Genomic DNA, 19,379 nt, shown 5'->3' with positions numbered 1-19,379 from the left:
TGTAGCCCAGACTTACCTTGAACTCAGAGACCCTTAACTAGTGCTGGGATTAAAGGTGTGCGCCACCACCACCCAGTTCCCATTAGTGCATTTTCGAGCCATCGAGTAAATTCATATTTAAACATTGACAGAATTGTGAAATTTACAACTGAGATTACTGGTAGATAAGCCTTTCATGGCTGTACTTGGCAAAGGCAAAACTCACATCAACGGTGGAATTCTCATTATACTACATGGAATTTTAAAGAATTGTTTTCTTCTGGCTACTTTGAATGAAAAAACATGGGTTATGGGGGGAGCCACTGCATAATTTCCCATTTAAAGAAATGACAATCGGGTGATGGTGGTGAATGCCTTTAATCTCAGCACTCAGAAGGCACAGGCAGATGAATCTGAGTTCAAGGCCAGCTTCACAGAGAAACCCTGTCTCAGAAAAAAAAAATCATGGCATCTCCCCCAAGCAAGGAAATGAATGATCATAGGTTTTGTTGTTTGTAATTTTACAGGTGTTTTGCCTGCATGTACGTGCACATGCATTTGTAGTATCCACGGAAGAGTTAGAAGTTGTTAGATTCCCTGGAACTGGATTAATGTTGAGAGTGAGCCACCATGTGGGTGTTGGGAATTGAACGTGGGTCCTTTGCAAAGGCAGTACACACTCTTCTGAGCCCCAGGTGTAGGTTTTTTAAGGAAGCAACTACGCTAAACTGTACCCCCCGCCCCAGTAGTTTTCTTTCCCCAAATGAACAATGAATTTGTAATTTTACTTAAGCTGAATTTGGGGTTTTGTGGTGCTGAGTCCTTAAAAAAAATTTTAATTCCACTATATTTATTGTGCATGAAGAAATTGGTGCTCTCTCTTCATACCATGTGGGTCCCAGGAATCAAGCTCAGACCATTGTGTTTGGTGGAAAGTGTCTAATACTGGAGTAGGGCCGGACCTGTCTGTGGGAAGGTGAGACCTCAGATACTTAAACAAGTGTTGCCTGACAGCAGTTTGCCACATGCCACCAAACTTTGATTTTTCATTGTTAACAGCTTGATTTAGGTTAGGATAAAACTACTGCTAAAAGTTCCCAAGGGCAACAAATCCAGTTATAAGTTGTACAAAATTAAAAATAAAGCATAGAGAACAAAAGGCATTTTTGGCTAGAAATGACACCCCACAGCTCAACAAAAGCAAGTTTGGTTTATTTGAATGGTTTCATTAAATAAGTCTACAAAGGTAACAAACTGAAGCACAAAGCGCAATCTTACAAGAAGCGCAACACCCGGAGTTAGTGCAAAATGTACAGTTAACGGCTGCTGAGAAACCCCAAGGTTTGAATTCAGTTTTAAACAGTGTACATTGTTAAATAACGTAAGGAAAACATTTATAATTCGGAAAGTTCTTTTTAAATGTGGAAAAAGGTACTCAAAGTGTACTATTAACACAAAAATAATTTAAACAGTTCAGTAGCACTAGCTCGTTTCTCTAGGCTTCAGTTATTTCATCCACAGGAGGGCAAAAAAAAAAAAAATCAACAGCAAATAAACTTTTGTGAATGGGGAAAAGACCTCAAGATGACTAAAACCAAAACCAACAACATGCTGCATCTGGCTCCCTCTACCACTGGTACAAAGCACTCTTACCCATCCTACAACCCGTTTCATTTCCACAGCACCTCTTACCCTCTCCCAAAAGGAATAAATGAGTCAACACTTTGGTAGCAGGATCTGAAACAAAAACCATGTTCTTTTCACCTCCCTCCCCTAAAACCTTTCAGCTTTCATGTGTATCTTTTGGCCTAGACCAACTTAAAAAGAACAGGACTCTTAAAGAAAGAAGGGTACAGGTAGCCAGTGTCTGGTGTGTAACTCCTGGGATGTGTCAATGAGGTTGGAAATGTGTCAGTTCCCAACTCAGGGTCAAGGAGGAAGCACCCAAGAAACGAGGACTTCTACTTCTCTCTCCACATTCTCAGAGTATTAAGATCCCAAACAGTCAATTAGGTATCGACAGAAAACTGCCTGTTACAACTAGGCGTAGTACTAGATAATACTGGTTGGTTGTAGTTATTTGGGAATATGGGCATGAAACTGTGAGAGTATTAGTTCTAATACAGAAGTATAGGTGGTACAGATTCTGACTGTGCCACCACTGGGACATTGTAGGAGAAAGGGGTAGGAAAGGAAAGCACTTTTTCCTACAGTGCTTAGAAAGTCAGAAGTGGGTCCATTTTCCACAATACAGTACTTCAAGTGGAGAAATGTGTGGTACCTGTACAAGAGGTGGGAACACCAAGCAGGTTTCCTTAGAACAACATTTTCCATCTTTGACTCGGCACTGCCATCCTTCCCAACTTAGAATCTAGCCCGCTCCCATCTCATTTTGTTGTATTTCTTCTAGCTTTTGTTAGTCCACTGGCCAGGCATCACTTCAAACAAGCTTGTCCCCACATCTCCGGTCCTTATCTTTCACACAGCTCATAACCCCCCTCATTCTTTCTGAAACAGAACTTCGTTTTCAACCTCTGATGCCAACTTCTCACTGTGCTCATCTCACACCTGCTCTAGGCAAAACTGTTTGAACGACTGAAAAAACAACAACAACAACAACAACAACAACAACAACAACCCCACTTTCATTTTTCCCTTTGGCATATCCACTGCTGGGGTCATATGGACCTAAGATTTCTTTCCACATACCCTTTGGTGACCTGGGGTCTGGTAAGTTGATGCTAACAGCAGAAGCAAGAGAAGTCCAAGGCACTAAAATATCCAGCAAGCAATACTGGGAGAACAGAAGTATTCAAGTACAGTAATTTATACAATTTTACATTCACATTTATTTATCTAATACAATGGAAATACAAAGGAAAAAGTTAAAGTGTCTTAATAAGTAATGGACAGAGCTAGCTTTTTGTGTGTGTGTGTGTGTGTGTGTGTGAACCTTTTAAACCTTTCAAATTTTACTCTTAAAACTAATGTTGTCCAACAACATTTATATATCACAGTGTTTCCACATCAAAACTGATGGCAAAATTACATGTCCTCAGGGAACATCATTGTTTTCCCTAATTGCTAATGCTGCAGTCAAAGCTGCTAATATCTTGCGTAAAGCATTAATGACCTATATAAGAAAGGGTTGCAACCCCAGTCCCCTGGTATTTTTCACTAGGTTGTAAAGGGAAAAAAAAGAAAGTGGGGATAGGGATCAGAGTGGGAGAGAACCTTCTTGTCTTAAGGTGTGCATTCTTGTGGGAGTAAGGAATTTGGGGCATATGTCAAAATTAAGAGCTCTACCCCACTCACAGATTATATATGGGGTTTAGTTTACATTGAGCTCTTGGGGGTGATCTGGTAACAAGGCTCTCTTCTAGCTCTAGGCCTTACTGGTGGGTACAGAAACAGGAAAGCAGTCTCAGGCAAACCCCTCCACCAGAAAGCTGCTCTTTCTTCTTTTTGAACTCCAACAAATGGAGAGGGAGGGTGGTTCTCCATTCTAAGGGCTCAAAATGGTATTAAAAACATTCCCTTCTGGCAAGAAACAACCAGTTAAATGCAGCACTAGTAGTTAGTATATAGGCTACTTCCCCAACCCCCCAACCCTCAGCATTCCATCTCCTGCTCCCAATCTATTTAGTTAACATCTTCATGTCTGACTAAGTGGTCCGCAGATTGGAACCTGGGGGATTGCTGATGGACTTCTGCAAGTTGCTGATGTTGAAATTCTGCAAGGAAGCAGTTCCTACAGGTTGGAACTGGCCAAGTGGCTGTGGTGCTGGACCACCTGTTCCACTCCACTGAGTGCCAAATGGGGCAGCTGGAAAACCATACTGCTGTGGGGGGCACATGGACTTGGTGAAGTGACCTAGAGAGGTAGCAGATGCTGCAGAGATGGGGGCTGAGCCACCCAGGTTTGAGGTCATGGAAATGCACAGCTGCCCAGGAGCAGAGAACTTCCTTGCCATTCCAGGGCCCTAAAAACAAGAAAGTAATAATGACAAATTGATATAGGTATAATACCAAGAAAAAAAAATGTGTGATAACTGCAGTGCTGTTCTAGGGCTTGAGATGTTTTAATCTTAGTGTTACCAAAACATAACAAAGCCTCCTACAATATTTATTGGCTCTATGTTTAACAAGGAGAGAAAACTCGGGTATGAGATGTGTGCATATGTGACAGGTGTAAGTGTGCACACACAGGTAGTGTAGGATACTGAAATAAAACGGTACCAAAGTGATTGTTACCTTGTTTACTCAATAATGTTAGAATCCATGGGCTGCTGAAGAAGGTGGTGGCAAGGATGGTGTACCAGTGTTGGCAGTCCTCAACTCATCTGTGTGTTGGTAGTCTGGCAAGTTAGGAAAAGTGGAAGACTTACCTCATAATTCATGTGTCCTTTGCTCCCTCTCCTGCCGGAAAGATTCATGGCATCTCGGGCCCAGTTGTCTACCAACTTGTGCAGGTCATCTGTGAATGTGCCCTTCCTACTGGAAGTCATGGCAGGTGGCTGAGCCTGGGCAGCCTGGCTACTCACTGTTCCCCCAACAGTATTTGTGCTGCTGGTCCCTAGAATTGTAAGCAACACAATATTAGCATTAAAGGGGATCTGGGATATGACTCTGGGGAAAGGGAAAATGTAACAGGATAATGAATGGCAAGCCACAGAATGGGGAGAATAATTGGGAAGCCATGCAGGATAGGAAGATACCAAAGTTTTATTTATCTGTTTGCTTTTGCATAACAGGTAGTGAAAATGGTTTCATTTCCATAGCTTGTAGATAAGGCTCAACAACTTGGGATGGTGGAAGGCATGGGTAAAGGCTTCTTTCAAAGCAACCTGTAATACTGGGACTGTCTGCCAGTGCTCTGTTCCCAGCACTACACTGACGAGGGAGTGATATGGTCCACAAGGCTGGCTGCTATGGAACTTTGCAGAAAGCAGGGCCAAAGAAGTACTGTGTGCTGGGTAAGTTAAAGTAGTACAAATGCAGAGATCAGTGCTTGTTGTGGAAAGATGGGGTTCCCAGATCATGTAGATACTGTGGCATTCTTTAGTCAATCTTTTACAAATAGAAGTAACGAGACACTGCATGCTCTGTTCAAAACTTTTTTTTCCCCACCTGGAACCACAAATATAAATTTGTAAATATAAACTTGGAAAAGAGTCAAGGCCCCAACTTTTCTCAGTGTCCCATGAGCAAAGAACTGAGATTCGGCAGTGGGGAAAGATGTGCCTAAATCTCTCAAGTCCAGGAAGTTAGTTTTTTTGAGGACTTGTCTTTTAATTGGTTCAAGGATTCTTATCCCTTCTCCCCACTCTTCCCAATGGAACAAGCACTCCTGGGTAGAAGCAATAGGAAAATGCAGTTGAGGCAGGGGAAGGGAAAGGAGGCATAGAGGTTATGATGAAGGAATTCTATTTCTATAGTTTGATGAAAAAGAAAGGAGGAGTCTGTGTCCTGCCTGATTTCGGCTCAGCTGGAGGGCACACTGAAGGTTATTCGGAGAGGCAAGTTTTGGGGAAGAGGGAAAGAAGAGTCATGGTCTCATTTTTGTTTATATCCCCCTTTATTGTCAGACTTCACATTTACTACATAGTAAACAAAGGTTACTAAAGTAGTGAGCCAGTAGGCCCTATCATACTCAAGGAAACCTGGGACTAAGTGCATGCGTTTTTCTGCTTTCAATGCCAAAGCAGCACACCAGAGCACAGCAGCACATCTGAAGCAACCCTACCTACTACCGCCCTCTACAATCCTGTTTGTGCCAAAGGGTGTATATTTTATCACCTAAGGAGTGGCCCACCAAGGCATAAAGCATGTCTGTGCTAAAGGAAAGCTAACTCAGGTGAAGCTGCAGAGTGAGGATGCTCACATGCTTCTTCTGGTCACTGTGGCAAGACATGAATTACTGCAGTCACATGGTGTCTGCTAGAACTGCAGGGGATCATTACTACAGACAGCATAAATTCATCTCAGTACAGGAAACCAAGTGGGAGAATATAAAAACACAGGAAACAGCTTTCCTTGAATAGCAAATGTGGGAAAAGATGCAGTGGGAAGAAAGCACAGGCCATGAGGATGGGCAGTCACAACAGTGAGGAAACCCACAAAGCGAGCATGTGGCATGCACAAGGACTAGTATCCTGCTGGATGACGGGCCAGATGATCCAAACAATAGAAATATCCACAAGTGAGTAGAGCTGTTGGTGCCAAATGAGAAGCCAAGTCAGGGTGAGCACTGCTTATCCAGAGAGCTCATGCCAGAAGTCACACTTCTCTAGTCTGGTGCTAGTTGTTTTTGATGCTGTGAGGGCCCTTTAAAACCAAATGCCATTCACTTTAGTCTACGTTTTTCAATATTGGATTCTTAACATGAGGTTTACCTTATAAGGGAGAGTCACCCTACGGTTAGCCTTATTTACTGTAGTTTCTGACTGTAAAGTAGGATTAGTAGGCTTTCTGCAGAGAGTGCTAACTTTTAAATCTTTTCAGTCCCCCTGAAAGCTTATAGATATCCCTAAAAGTAGGAGATTTTATTTCTCTAAATTCATGTTCTGAGTTTCTCCTACCCCAACACTGGCAGGTTATAAGCCATTATGAGCCACACTCACTCTAACACTCTAGACTCTTATAAACTGCTAGTATTAATTTCTTAGCATCTGCATTTTATTTTAATGAGAACCTCCTAGGCTAAAAAGTCAAGCTCTATAATCAAGTAGCATTCCTCTCCCCTGTACCTGAGCACCAACTTCTACTGAGATACGCAGAGGATGTGAGGACATGGCCCTCTGTGTACACTTAGATTACTGTTCAGTGTTGATGAACAGTAGTGGAGTGGTGGGTGCATGCACTGACTCAGAGACTCTTTTCTGTACAAAACCTAGGCTGCCTCCATCTCTCCATGTATCCACGGATACAGACTAACACAGCTGGACTCACATGAGAGAACTGACTATGAAGTGATTTCTCAAATCTGGAAGTAGTAGTAGCAATAAAATATAGCAGTTAAGCACAATAAGAAATATTATCAGAAAAGGGTGCAGGGATAGATGAAAATTAGGAATCAGGGAGTTATGAGGCTTCATAGTTTAAAGAACTCATGGCTTTGCAATCAGGATCAAAAGTAACAGAAAGAAGATAATTACTACAGAGCTGGTTGCAAGGACAGACTTTTTTCACCATCTTCCCTGAAGCACAAAGAGAGAGCAGTGTGTTAAAGAAGTATCAGTAAAATCTTTATATGAAATCTCCAAACAGCACACAGAAGCCCAGCAAGAGAAAGCAGGAGGGGACAGACGGGTGGGACCTGGCAGCCCTAGATGTAGAGACAAGTCTAGGGACAAGTCTAACTGACTTTGAGTGTAAACAGAGTTGTCAGATGGACTGTGAAGTCTGGAGCTTTTACATCTCATCTTTATTTCTAAAATGAAATGTGACATTAAGGTTCTGGAGGACGGAGGAACAGGTCTAACTGCTTGAATTCCAAATACCCAAGCAGCACTTCCATTGACCATGTCCTACTTCCTGTTTCTCCTGCTGGGTTGTTACAAAGCATTTAAATCAGTACCACTGTTACACTTTAAGTTGATTTAAAACTGGCTGTTTTATTTCCACATCCTAGAGTCTCAGTCTCCCCCCCCCCCATACACCCCATTCCTTCCAGAATTTTAAAACTATGTGGAAAGTATGTGGAAAACAAGCAACCTTTAAATATAGATAGAGCATTAAGCCAAGCCGTGCTTTTCAAACTATTTTGAGAAGATAAGATTAATGTACCCAAAACAAGTAAGAGACCCTACCCTTCTTCCAAACACCTGTTTTCTTTATATATATTTTAAAACATCTGCCTCCTAGGATTTGTCCAGCAGTTTTGCATGACTTATCATCAAGCACTTTCAACAGGTATAAGTCTTCATTTAGACTCAAAGGGAAGTGGTAAGGTTTACCACTTCTAATCATTTTCAGATCAATACTGCCTAAACTTAAGAGCATGCTGTAAGACACAGAATTAATTCAAACGGTGGGTAGGTAGATTGTGGATCACAGGCAGGCCTGGGTGCATTTTACCGCAAAATACCCATCCTATTATTAATGTCCTTTAATCTTTCTAGCTGGATATACAAATTAAATGTTTATTCAAGTGTGAATAAATGTTTATTCAAGACATGCATAGTCTGAGCTAGTCTAATAAAAAAACTATTGATAGAAGTATACCCAAATCATGCATGCTTAGAAACTATCAACATGGGCAATGGCTTCCAGCCACTTTGTTGAGCTCAGCCCTGGACCACTGGCATGTGTGGGAATGTGGCAAAAGAAGGCTGTAGGTAGAACCAATCCATGGCTAACATGTCAGTGAGGGAAACAGGTTAAATCTAATATACCAAGGTACAAGAGAACAAAGCAGAGTGTAAATTCTTCCCACCATGAAGAGGCCAAAGGCTCTCTGAGCCACATACAGAAACACTGATGGCTTTAGCACATGCATTTAAAAAGCATTTTAATAACCACACCAGAAGTTTGAGGCCTGAACTGATTGTCATCCAAAACTCTAACAAAGTTCTTTTTCTTACTTGAGTTTTTTCTTTTTAAAATATTTCTTTCAATATAGACTCTTTGGCTACCTATCAATACCAGACAGGTCTTTGCTAATCACAGGGAATTGAGTTTTCTAAGTAGCAGCTGTTTTTGTGGACAATATCTTATTTAAACTGTACAATAGCCTTAGGAAGCAGGCACTGATTTCACTCCTTACAGGAAGAGGACAATACAGGGCAATTTGGTCCTGGGCTGCCACTTTCTTCTTAAGATTTGTTTTTATTTCATGTGTATAGGTGTATCTTGCTTGCATATATCTCTGTGGACCATGTGTGTGAAGTGTCCCAAGGTGAGAGTGGGTGTTGGATACCCTGGAACTGGCATTATAGTTGTGAGCTATCATGTAGGAGTTGGAAACTGAACCTGAGTCCACTGGAAGAGCAGCCAGTTTCACATGTACCTTTTGTGGTTTGTGCTTTTGTGAGTAGGTACATGTGGAGGTCAGGGGATACCCTCAGGTGTCAGTCTTCATGAGCCACCCAGTCTTTTCTGAGGAAGGGTCTCTCATTGGCCTGGGGCTTGCTGACACAGCTAAGCTGATTTGCTCATGAGACCTAGGTTCTTTTTTTCTCCAACTTTTCTAGTACTAGGACACCCCAGCTTTTTAACTTAGATTGTGGGATCAAACTCAGGTCCTCAATCTGCATGGCAAGCATTTTACTGAGGTATCTTTCAAGCTTCCTGCACCTTATTTTAAATCAGAAAATGAAGTTCTATTAATACCTAATATCAAAATGATAAATTTCACTTGCAGGCACTTGGCTTTGGTCTTTAAAAGCTGGGCAGTGATGCTTAAGCCTTTAATCCCAGCACTTGGAAGGCAGAAACAGGAGGGTCTCTGTGAGTTTGAGGCCAGCCTGGTCTACAGAATGAGTTCCAGGACAGTCAGGATCATACAGAGAAACTCTGTCTTGAAAAAACAAACAAAAACGAAAACAACAATAACAAAAAAGCTTTGTAAGATAACTATACTAAATGTTCTTTGAACTATTTAATCTCATGGAGTCGGTAACAGAGGTGAAGATATTTCTAGCATCTCTTTAATCTGCACATGTTTGGGCTTAACTGAGAAGATTTCAATCCATATTTAAAAGAATGGAAAACAAGGTAAACTTTTACCTTCCATCAGGATCATGCACCAGTGGTCAACCTGATTCTTGTCTTTTTTTTTTTTTTTAAATTTTAATTTTGAGATAGGGACTTGCTACACAGTCCATTCTGGCTACAAACTTACTATCTTTGCTTCTCCCTCCACAGTATGGGAATCATGGACACCACCACTCCTAAAGTCCGGGCAATGAGACAGCACTGAGTATGATTGTGTATTGCAGTATTAATAGAGGTGCTAACATATTCTACCTGGGAGTTATTTTGAAATCTATAAAACCCACTGCTGTCTCTGTATCTTTTTCTATAATTTACACAGGGACCCAAACTTCTGAGGGTAATAGTCAGCCAGGCCACTGAGTAGATGAAATATAAAAGAGACAAATGAAAATGGACTGCGTGACAATCAGATCCAAAGCAGCAGAAAAACAAGGACAAGGAAGGAGTAAAGGTGTTACACACAAAGAGCCAAGCAGGGCGTACTCAGAAATCGGGTCCTCCTGCCACCAGGTTTGAATGTCACCTGCTCAGATGCACAGTTAAACTTCGCACAGCCTGTGAGAAGGGAAAAGGAAAGAACAGAGAGGAGAAGAGACAACACAACTACAAGATGTTAGCGCTTGAGGCTGGAGTGGTGACACACTGGATGGCATGTGGAAGAGGGAGATCTATAGGGAAGTTCATCTGTTGTATGAGACAGACACCAAGCCTCCCCCATTGGCAGAAATGAAGCTTTTTTCAATTGGAACAACATTAACAACTTTGTGTTGTTTCTTACTAATTACTTCCATTAGCTGGAGGGGAAGGAGGGAAATTGAATGTCTAATTTCTATGAAATTGTGCTAGAAGCACTTAATTATCTGTAGGTCTGTCCTCCAATTCCTTTCTACCCAGACACTCAATTCATTACTTTAGTTTTGACTTTTGTTTCACTATTATTGCCCAACTTGGTCTCAGCCTCATGAGTACTAGAACTAAAGGTATGTGCCATAATGCCCAACTTTCCTTTCAATTCTAGTTTTATTTTTTTTATTTATGTGTATGAGTGTTTTGCTTGAAGATAAGCCCACACACTTCATGTATTGCCCTCAGAAGCCAGAAGAGAACAACAGATCCCCTGGGATGGCTGTGAGCCTTTGTGTGGATGCTCTGAATGGAATCTAGGTGCTCTGCAAGAGCAGCCAGTGCTCTTAACCACTGAACTCTCCAGCCCCTCCTTCCAATTCTCACATAACTTTCAGTTTCAAAAGCTCTCTGCAGCAGTAATGTTATGAGCAACAAAACCAAAACATTATTTTGGAAAGTAAAATATGGATCAAAAATTTGATCTTAGGGTATTCCTCTCTTGGGAGTCCCTCTAACTTTCTGGAATTTTCTTATTTTTTTCTTAATAAATCTATGTTCACAATGGACTAAAAAAAATAGATTTTAGCATTAATCATTTTAGTATGCTGCTACCATGCTTAGAAGTTTAAAAACAATTGGCTAGGGCTGGGTAGCAGTGGCACACGCCTTTAATCCCAGCATTTGGGAGGCAGAGGCAGAAGCAGGAGGATTTCTGTGAGTTCGAGGCCAGCCTGGTCTACAAGAGCTAGTTCTAAGATAGCTAAGGTTGTTACATAGAGAAATCCTATCTCGAAAAAAAAAAAAAAAGCAGATTGGCAAAAAAAAAAAAAGACAGTTTTTAAAAACTAGCAATGCCTTAGATTTAGTTCACAAAATCTTGGCTTAGTGTTAAAGGTTATGGTCTAAATCATAAATAAGTTAATTCATACAGGCTGCACGTTTAATGATCACCCTTTGAAAAGAAGCTATTTCAGAACCAAGTTTGATGATTTATACCTATAATTCCAGCACATGTGAGGCTGAAGCAAGAGGATTGCTAGGAGTTCAACATTAGCCTGGACTCCACTATGAAGTTTCAGAATAGTCCACTCCAGGCTACAGAATGAGGTGCTGTCTACACAACAAGAAAAACAAAACAATCCAAACAACAAGAAACTATTTTACCATGTCTGGAACCAAGGAGGCCAGTGACTCTAATCATAATGAAGCTTTCCTGCTCAGTCTCTTTCTATTCAGCTTATGACAGAAAGTTATTGACCTTGCTTTTGTTCCAAGTATGGAAGTATTTCTATTTTAATGTTTCTAGGCGATGGTGGTCATACTTTGAATTCTTACCTTGACCTGGAGCAGAAAGGCTTGGTACTGAAATGGCACCATCACTGGTGAAGGCTGAATAGAGGTTGTCACTGGAAGGAGATGGCTTAAGAGGCTGTAACAGCTGGTTGTGTCCAGTCTCTGGGGTGTTGCCTGGGGGGTGGAGGGTCTGCTGGGGGTGTAAGACTGAAGTTCCACTCTGACCAGACAGGTTACCTGGCGAAAAATAAGGAGGTTTGAAGAAACATAGAGAAGGAACTGAGGATGTATTTCAATTCACTTAGCAGCCATGAAATACTGGGTTTGATTCAGCACCACACAATCCAGGTGTGGTGGTATATATATAATCCCAGCATTTGGGAAGTATATGAAGAATGATCAGGAATTCAAGGTAATCCTTGACTACACAGTGAGTTTGAAGCCAGTCTGGGATTATCTTCAATCAACTGATCAGCCAACCAATCAATAAAACATCAAGAAAGAATAAGAAAAAAAATACGTTCTATAAACTTCTTAATATATTTATTATTTCTGATTCCTCTTTCTCTTGAGTGGTAAATTGAAAAACAAAACAAAAACATATAAACTAATAAACAGACAAATTCTTATTGATATGAAGGTGAGAAGCAATAGATGTTTATAGATATAAGGCTATGTATATGAATAGCTACTCAAGAATGACAACTTTAGATAATACAGAGCTCAATAGCTTGGCCAGAAAGAAGTGTAAACTAGAACATGCAATAGATATGAAGATTCCATTTCTACTTCCATAGTTACATAGATATTAACACTGACTACATTAAAAAAAAAAAAGCCTATTTCTAGGGTCAAAAGAGGTTCAGAACACACCAGGTATAGAAGAGCCAAAGTAGGAATATTGGAAAGTCAAACTCCTAAAAAAAAAGACACAGGGGGAAAGTCAAAATCCTTTGAAATTTAATTAAAAGTTAACAAATGTTCAACAGGTTATGAGAGGAAGAAACAGAATGGCTGACCAGATTTTGCCCAGAACTTCTTACCTGAAAGCTGTGGACTTTTATTGCCCAACGAGCTGCTGCGACTAGATTTACTGCCTTTGCTTTTGGTAGGTCTCCTTCTTCTCCCTGACAGAGGAGCAGCTGGGGGAATAATGACAGCTGGAGGAACCTTGCCCAGTTTGGTATACAAAGATTCAATTTCATGTTTCTGACGACTCTGCAGGTCCTGAATTTCTTTAAGATGTCTATAAAAGACAACCAAATATGGATAAAAATATAGCCACCATTGTTCAAGTAAGAGTTAAATCATATTCCTAAATCTTCATTCAAGTGTTTATGTAGCTATGAACCCTTTTCTTAAATGTGCTGTGAGATTCTAGTTTGACAAAGAAAAAAAAAAAAACCTGAAGCATACAAAGAGTAGGTAAATTTGATACTGTGATCCAGGTGATTAATAAAATCATAAACATAATTATACATTATAGTGCTATTATTAGATTAATGTTATAGACTAACAAACAACCAAGAGTCCTTAATTATTAACAGAACCAAAGAGATGGTTCAGCCATTAAGAGCACTTTGTCCTCTTGTAGAGGACCTTGATTCAGTTGCCGGCACCCACATCCCAGCTAACAACACAATCATCTATGTAACTCAAATTTCAGAGAATAATACTGTCTTCTGTCCTCCATGGGCACCAGGCATGCATACAGTACACATACATACATGTAGGCAAAACACTTGTACACATAAATAAACATCTTTCTTTAAAGGTGTCACTAACAAAAATAATGTAATAATATAATGGTGCTAAAGGAATCCCCAAACTAGAAATGCCATGGGTGCTGATGAATACAAGATAACCCAAGGAATGATGAATCAGGTAATTTTAGCTTTTATGTATCACTTTCTGTTTAAAAGGAATGTGAGATCAGCATCTGTATTGAAATGCTTAAATACCAGACTTGAGATACAATATCTGCCACTATTTTACAGGAAAAAAATTACTTACTTTTCTCTTAGTCGTCGCAGTTCTAACCTTAAGTCTTCATCTTCAATGTCCGACTCATTGTCACTACTCATGTAAGAGGAGTTGAATGAATTACTAAGGCTCTGACTTAGATTCTGGATGGGAAGGCTCTTTGAACACAGGTGAGGCGGAGACTGTGGACTACCTGAGCCATCCTCTGCACCCCTACTAAGAAAGGCAGCCTCAGGGTCAGAAGAGGGCCCGTTCAGATGGGAAGGCTCTGCCAGCTCAGGCTTCTCCTTCTTTGGTATCACAACAGGACTAACAGTTTGTTCTGAATCTCTGAAAGGAGGAGAGGTCACTGGTCCCTCTTTTTTGAGTTCTGTGACCTTGTCCTCAGTTCTTGAAACGGAGAAACGACCTACTTTGTTTGCTGTAGTTGTCACCTGAAAACGTCCAACCTTGGTAGGTTGCCCGGTTTCTGACTTTGCTTCTGGGGCAGGTGTTTTGTGGATGCCATCTGGCACATCTAAGGAGATGCCAGGGATGGTTATTCCATTAGGCTCTGGCTTTACCAGGGTACTCTCTGGACTACTACTTGAAAGAACTGATGACTCTGATGTGCTAGATTCAAAATGAACCGACTTTGTATCTTCTGACCTATTTTTACGTTCTTTCTGAGCATCATCCGTTGTAACTGAAACCTGATGGAAAAGAGAATGAAGTTTGATTAAAAATGATGTCCCTGGCTGGGGTAGTGGCAAATAACATTAATCCTAGCACACCAGAGGTAGAGGCAGGCAGATTTCGGTAAGTTCAAGGTTAGTGTGGTATATACAGCAAATCCCAGGCTATCCAAGGCTAAATAATAAAACCTTTTCTCAGAGAGAGAGAGAAAGAAAGGGAAGTTGTTCTTTATTTGTAGCATGGACAGTTAAAAGAGGGATTGCTTTTGATGTAACTTAGTTGGTAGAACGCTTGCCTAGTATGAAAGAGGCTATTTGGTGAGATCCTCAGCACCAAGTAGACCAGGGTTGGTGATGCATGCCTGTTATCCCAGCACACTTCGGGGCGGGGTGGGGCAGGGGATGAGGGTAAAAGGAGGATCAGCTTATGAGCCTTTGAACCTGTGGAATTTCTTTCCATAGTCTCGTCAATCATGGTAAAGTAAACTGAACACCTACTACAGAGACAGTACATCAGTAATGAGATGCACAATCTCAGTGCCTGCTGAATCAATGATTCATTTTTACCTCTCATGTGAAACAACTCAAATTCATGTCTCAGTCAAATTATAAATAACAGGTCACAGGATCATGAATGTTTCTTATGAATAAATTATACACAACAATATTAAACTTCAGATTCGTGACAGGGCTTATTCATCATATAAACTCAGTCCATTCCAAACTCTTAGAAGTTTGTGAATTAAGACTTATCACCTATAATTACCAACTCCAAGGACTATCCCAAAAATAATTTTGAAGTGTTTGTAAAAAGTTTTGTAAGTACCATGAGCCAGAAAATTCACTGCTTGGAACAAGTGGGGAAATAAAATGTAGTATCATTTGATGTTGAATTCACTTGAGGACTGAATCCTAAGAAAAATACCTTAAAATGGAAACATTTTAGGCATAAATGTATACTATTACTTTTCTTAGTGTGTTGGAAAATTACTCTCATTTTATTTTTACTTTGAGAAAGGACCTCACTAAATTACAAGTATAGACTTGAATTCACTCTGTAATCCCAGGAAGACCTCCCACCTCTGGTTCCCAACCAAGTATCTGGGAACAAAGCCCATGCCACCAGGTTTGGCTAATAATTTTATTATATACCCTGGCCCCAATAGAGAGGATCAAAGCAAGGAAAATGATCATCTTACCTGAAATCGTCCCATCTTAACAACACCAGCTCCTAAACTAGTTGCTAGGACATGGCCTTCAGTGGCTTGAGAAATAGAAAGATAGAAGCAAAATTAACATTTCTTTCCAGTTTCTTTGCAATCTCACCAGAAATAAGATATTAAAGATTCTTTTTCCACCCTTCAAGACTGTCTGCTACCTCAGGCTGACCTTAAACTTGATCTTTCTGGGTCAGTCTCCCAAGTGTTAGAATTACAGGTGTGCGAAACAGCTAAAGATTTGTTTCTAAAAATTTTAGTCATCACTATGGTTTGTGTATGATGTCTGCATGTAAAATGGGCATGTACATATGAGAGGGGAACTTTTATGACTCAGCTCTCTGTTTACAGTGCAGATCCTGAAGACAGAAAGTAGGTTGTCAGGCTTGTCAGGCAAGCACTGTTAACCACTGATTCACCTCACCAGGCAAGATCAGTTTGTATATTCATTCATTCACTCATTAATTCATGTTTTTCAAGATAGAGTTTTTCTGTGTAGTCCTAGCTGTCCTGAAACTCAGAGATCTGTCTGCTTCTGCCTATCAAGTGCTGGGATTGAGGCATGCACCACCACCACCAGAGCAATTTGTATTTTTAAAAATACACACATAAACAACTACACTTATTTATCGTGTGTGTATATGTGTGCACACTTCACACAAGTGTGAATGTGTGTGGAGGTTAGGATGATAACCTGTTGGCAGTTGGATCTCTTTTCTCACCTCATGAGTCCTGAAGCTCAAACTCAGGTGGCAGCAGGAATTTCTGTCTGCTGAGCAAATATACTTGTAGGTGGGAACAAACTGCTTGTTTGTTTTCCAGCCACCCAGACCCAAAATAATCACATAGAAACTGTATTATTACAATATTGCTTGGCATATTAGCTAATGATTCTTATTGGCTAGCTCTTACATCTTAAAATTAATCCATTTCTATTAATCTGTGTATTGTCACGTGGTTGTGGCCTACCATTAAGGTTCCGTCTGGCATCAGGCATCTGTCTCCTATAGCAGCTACATGGCTTCTCCCTGACTCTGCCTACTCTCTCTCTCTCTCTCTTTCCCAGCCTGGCTATATTCTGTTAAGTCATTAGCTGAAAGCAGCTTCTTTATTAACCAATGGCAATAAAACATATTTACAGCATACAGAGGGGAATCCTACATCACATACTGGCCTTTCTTGACATTATAGATCTGTGGACTACAACTTTAACAGATATTACTAAATTGACTGTCAGAAGCTTTCTCCAATGCGACTGAGAAATGCTATTGCTTACAGTTTTGTTTTGCATTTTTATTAAGTATTTTCATATTGCATGTCTTTAATCGCAGCACTCAGGAAGCAGAGGCAAACAGATTTCTGAGTTCAAGGCCAGCCTGGTCTATAGAGTGAATTCCAGGACAGCCAGGGCTACACAGAGAAACCCTGTCTCAAAAAAAACAAAACAAAATTATTTTTTTGTATCATTTGTCAGTCTGTGTTGACTTTTAGGAGCTCTTTATATTACATAGTGAGATCTTGTCTCATAAAACAAAACAAAAAGTATTTTCCTATTCTTTTACTCAAATGTTATTCTAAAAGACTACTACTGCGTACTCTCGGCTGTGTTTCAGATTTAGTAACTCGTTCCTAAATTAGAAAACTTTGATCAGTGGAAAAAGTTCTGTTTACTGCCCATTTTTACAAATACATTTTATTGGAACAGAGCCAAGCTCCTCCATTTATATATTATGAATTACTGTTAGTTTGGAGTATGATTTCAAAGACTGGTGATCTGAAAAGTGTTTTTAAAAAAGTTTCAATTGGGCATGGTAGCAAATGCCAGTAATTATAGCACTCAGAAGGTGGAAGCAGGAAAATCATAAGTTCAAGGTAATTCTTAGCTATATAGTAAGTTTCAGGCTACCCTAGGCTACACAAGACCCTTCCTATTAAAAAAAAACCAAACAAACAAGAAAACAAACCAAATGGTTCTGGATTCTGTTCTAGACAGTTGAGAGTAAAAGCATAAATCTGTGTTTTCAAGTATTTCAGGAGGTTTTACTATTTTTTGAGTGTGCCTCAACTATACCGAAAAATAGACTTATGATATTTTCACACACACACATATATATACTTTTATGATTTTATACTGATATTATTGTAGTAATATTTTATAAAGTTTCATTAAGAATTTTAACTTGACTTAGCTTTATCCAGATGACTACACAGTTGCCCCAAAGCATTTATATATCAAAATATCCTATCTTGCCAGGTATGGAGGCACACACCTTTAATCCCAGCACTTGGGAGGCAGAGAAAGGCAGATCTCTGTGAGTTTGAGGACAGCCCGGTCTACATAGTGAGTTCCAGGACAGCCAGAGTTATGTAGAGACCCCATCACAAACAAAAAAACAATCTTCTCACTGGTTTAAAAGTCATCTTTTCAGATTGTACATCCCTCCTTCCTGTTTTGTTTCTCTGACACAAGGTCTGATACTGTAGCCCACACTGGCTTACAACCCATGGCAATCTTGTTGTATTAGTTTTCTGAGTTCTGGGATGGCACCTAGATGCTGCATTCCCTTTAATTTGGTGCTCTCCCCAACAAGTGATGTAGATTGAACAGGGATTTGTGCTTGTAAGGTTTCATTCCCAGCCCTGAAGTAAACATCAGTTTTTAATCACATATATTCAAGGCATCTAATTTATATTGGAAATCGACTTTACTTTGTCCATTTCTAGACTTTCTAGTCTTGTTTTACTGATTTCTACCATTTTTAATGAGAATCAATTCATCAAGTGGTTGCATAGAAAATAAAAATTATAACGTCCAAACTGATAAATTATTTTCTTTCTCTCTCTCTCTCCTCCCTCCCTTCCTTTCGTGCTTTCAAACAGGATTTCTGTCTTTGCCTCCTGAGTGCTGGGGGTAAAGTTTTATGCCACCACCAACTAATAGTATCTTATATTTTTATCTATGAACATATGTTCTGGCTTTTCCAACTAAACTGTATTTCTACACAGTTAGTGTTACAAATGTTGTAGATTACCTGTAAATTGACTGACTACCCACTCTCTTTCTTCCCTCTTGAGACAGTGTCTAGCTTTGTAGCCAGGCTTACTTTATTTAACTATGTTGCTCAGTTTGGCCTTCTGCTCAAAATTATTCTGTCTCTGCATATTGAGTGCTGGGATTACAGAGGCACACTACTACTCTCGGGCTTGCAAACTGCTTTTTATAAATATACTTACATTTTAAAATTAATCTCTTATAGCAAGATTCCTGCCTAGCTAATAACAAATGATTTTATGCTATGAAACCATACAATGATTACATGTACCTCTTCACCCCAATAATCATTCAAGACTCATTAATCAACCAAAATTTCCTGCTTTAGATACTAGATAACTAATATTTCCTCCTCAGTCAGGAAACCACACAAATGTTATATATAATAGTCTAAAGTGCACAACATTCTCAAAAATGTATCTTTTAAAAAGTAAACTAGTCAGGCAGTGGTGGTGCACACCTTTAATCCCAGCACTCAGGAGGCAGAAACAGGTGGATGGATCTCTGTGAGTTCAAGGCCAGCCTGGTCTACAGAGTGAGAGTTCCAGGACAGGCTCTAAAGCTACAGAGACACCCCTCATGCGCTTTCTCGCTCTCTTTCTCCGTGCATGTGTGTAA

General features: G+C 40.0%; 1 protein-coding gene across 23 annotated transcripts in view; it reads right to left on the bottom strand.

Moving 5' to 3' along the window:
- Nucleotides 1-1,170: 1,170 nt before the first annotated feature.
- Wnk1 (WNK lysine deficient protein kinase 1) overlaps nucleotides 1,171-19,379 on the bottom strand; it is a 112,958-nt gene continuing 94,749 nt past the window's right edge. For 10 of the 23 annotated variants that reach the window (XM_085687005.2, XM_085687021.2, XM_087904316.1 and 7 more), the window contains 8 exons: nucleotides 15,692-15,756; nucleotides 13,849-14,510; nucleotides 12,879-13,081; nucleotides 11,878-12,072; nucleotides 10,159-10,251; nucleotides 7,137-7,178; nucleotides 4,368-4,555; nucleotides 1,171-3,962 (listed from right to left, as the gene is read on the bottom strand). In XM_085687005.2, coding sequence (XP_085543131.2) covers nucleotides 3,645-3,962; nucleotides 4,368-4,555; nucleotides 7,137-7,178; nucleotides 10,159-10,251; nucleotides 11,878-12,072; nucleotides 12,879-13,081; nucleotides 13,849-14,510; nucleotides 15,692-15,756 — 1,766 coding nt within the window. In that variant the 3' untranslated portion in view covers nucleotides 1,171-3,644. Of the gene's footprint in view, nucleotides 3,963-4,367; nucleotides 4,556-5,009; nucleotides 5,480-7,136; nucleotides 7,179-10,158; nucleotides 10,252-11,877; nucleotides 12,073-12,878; nucleotides 13,082-13,848; nucleotides 14,511-15,691; nucleotides 15,757-19,379 lie in introns of those variants that run through there. The other 13 variants (XM_085687018.2, XM_085687034.2, XM_085687036.2 and 10 more) reach the window with 6 other exon arrangements.

Source organism: Myodes glareolus, chromosome 3 (genome assembly GCF_982192425.1).
Source record: "Myodes glareolus chromosome 3, mMyoGla1.1, whole genome shotgun sequence".
Lineage (NCBI taxonomy): Eukaryota > Metazoa > Chordata > Mammalia > Rodentia > Cricetidae > Myodes > Myodes glareolus.
The sequence above is the reverse complement of the archived record's forward strand: the minus strand, read 5'-3'. Positions and strand labels throughout refer to the sequence as shown.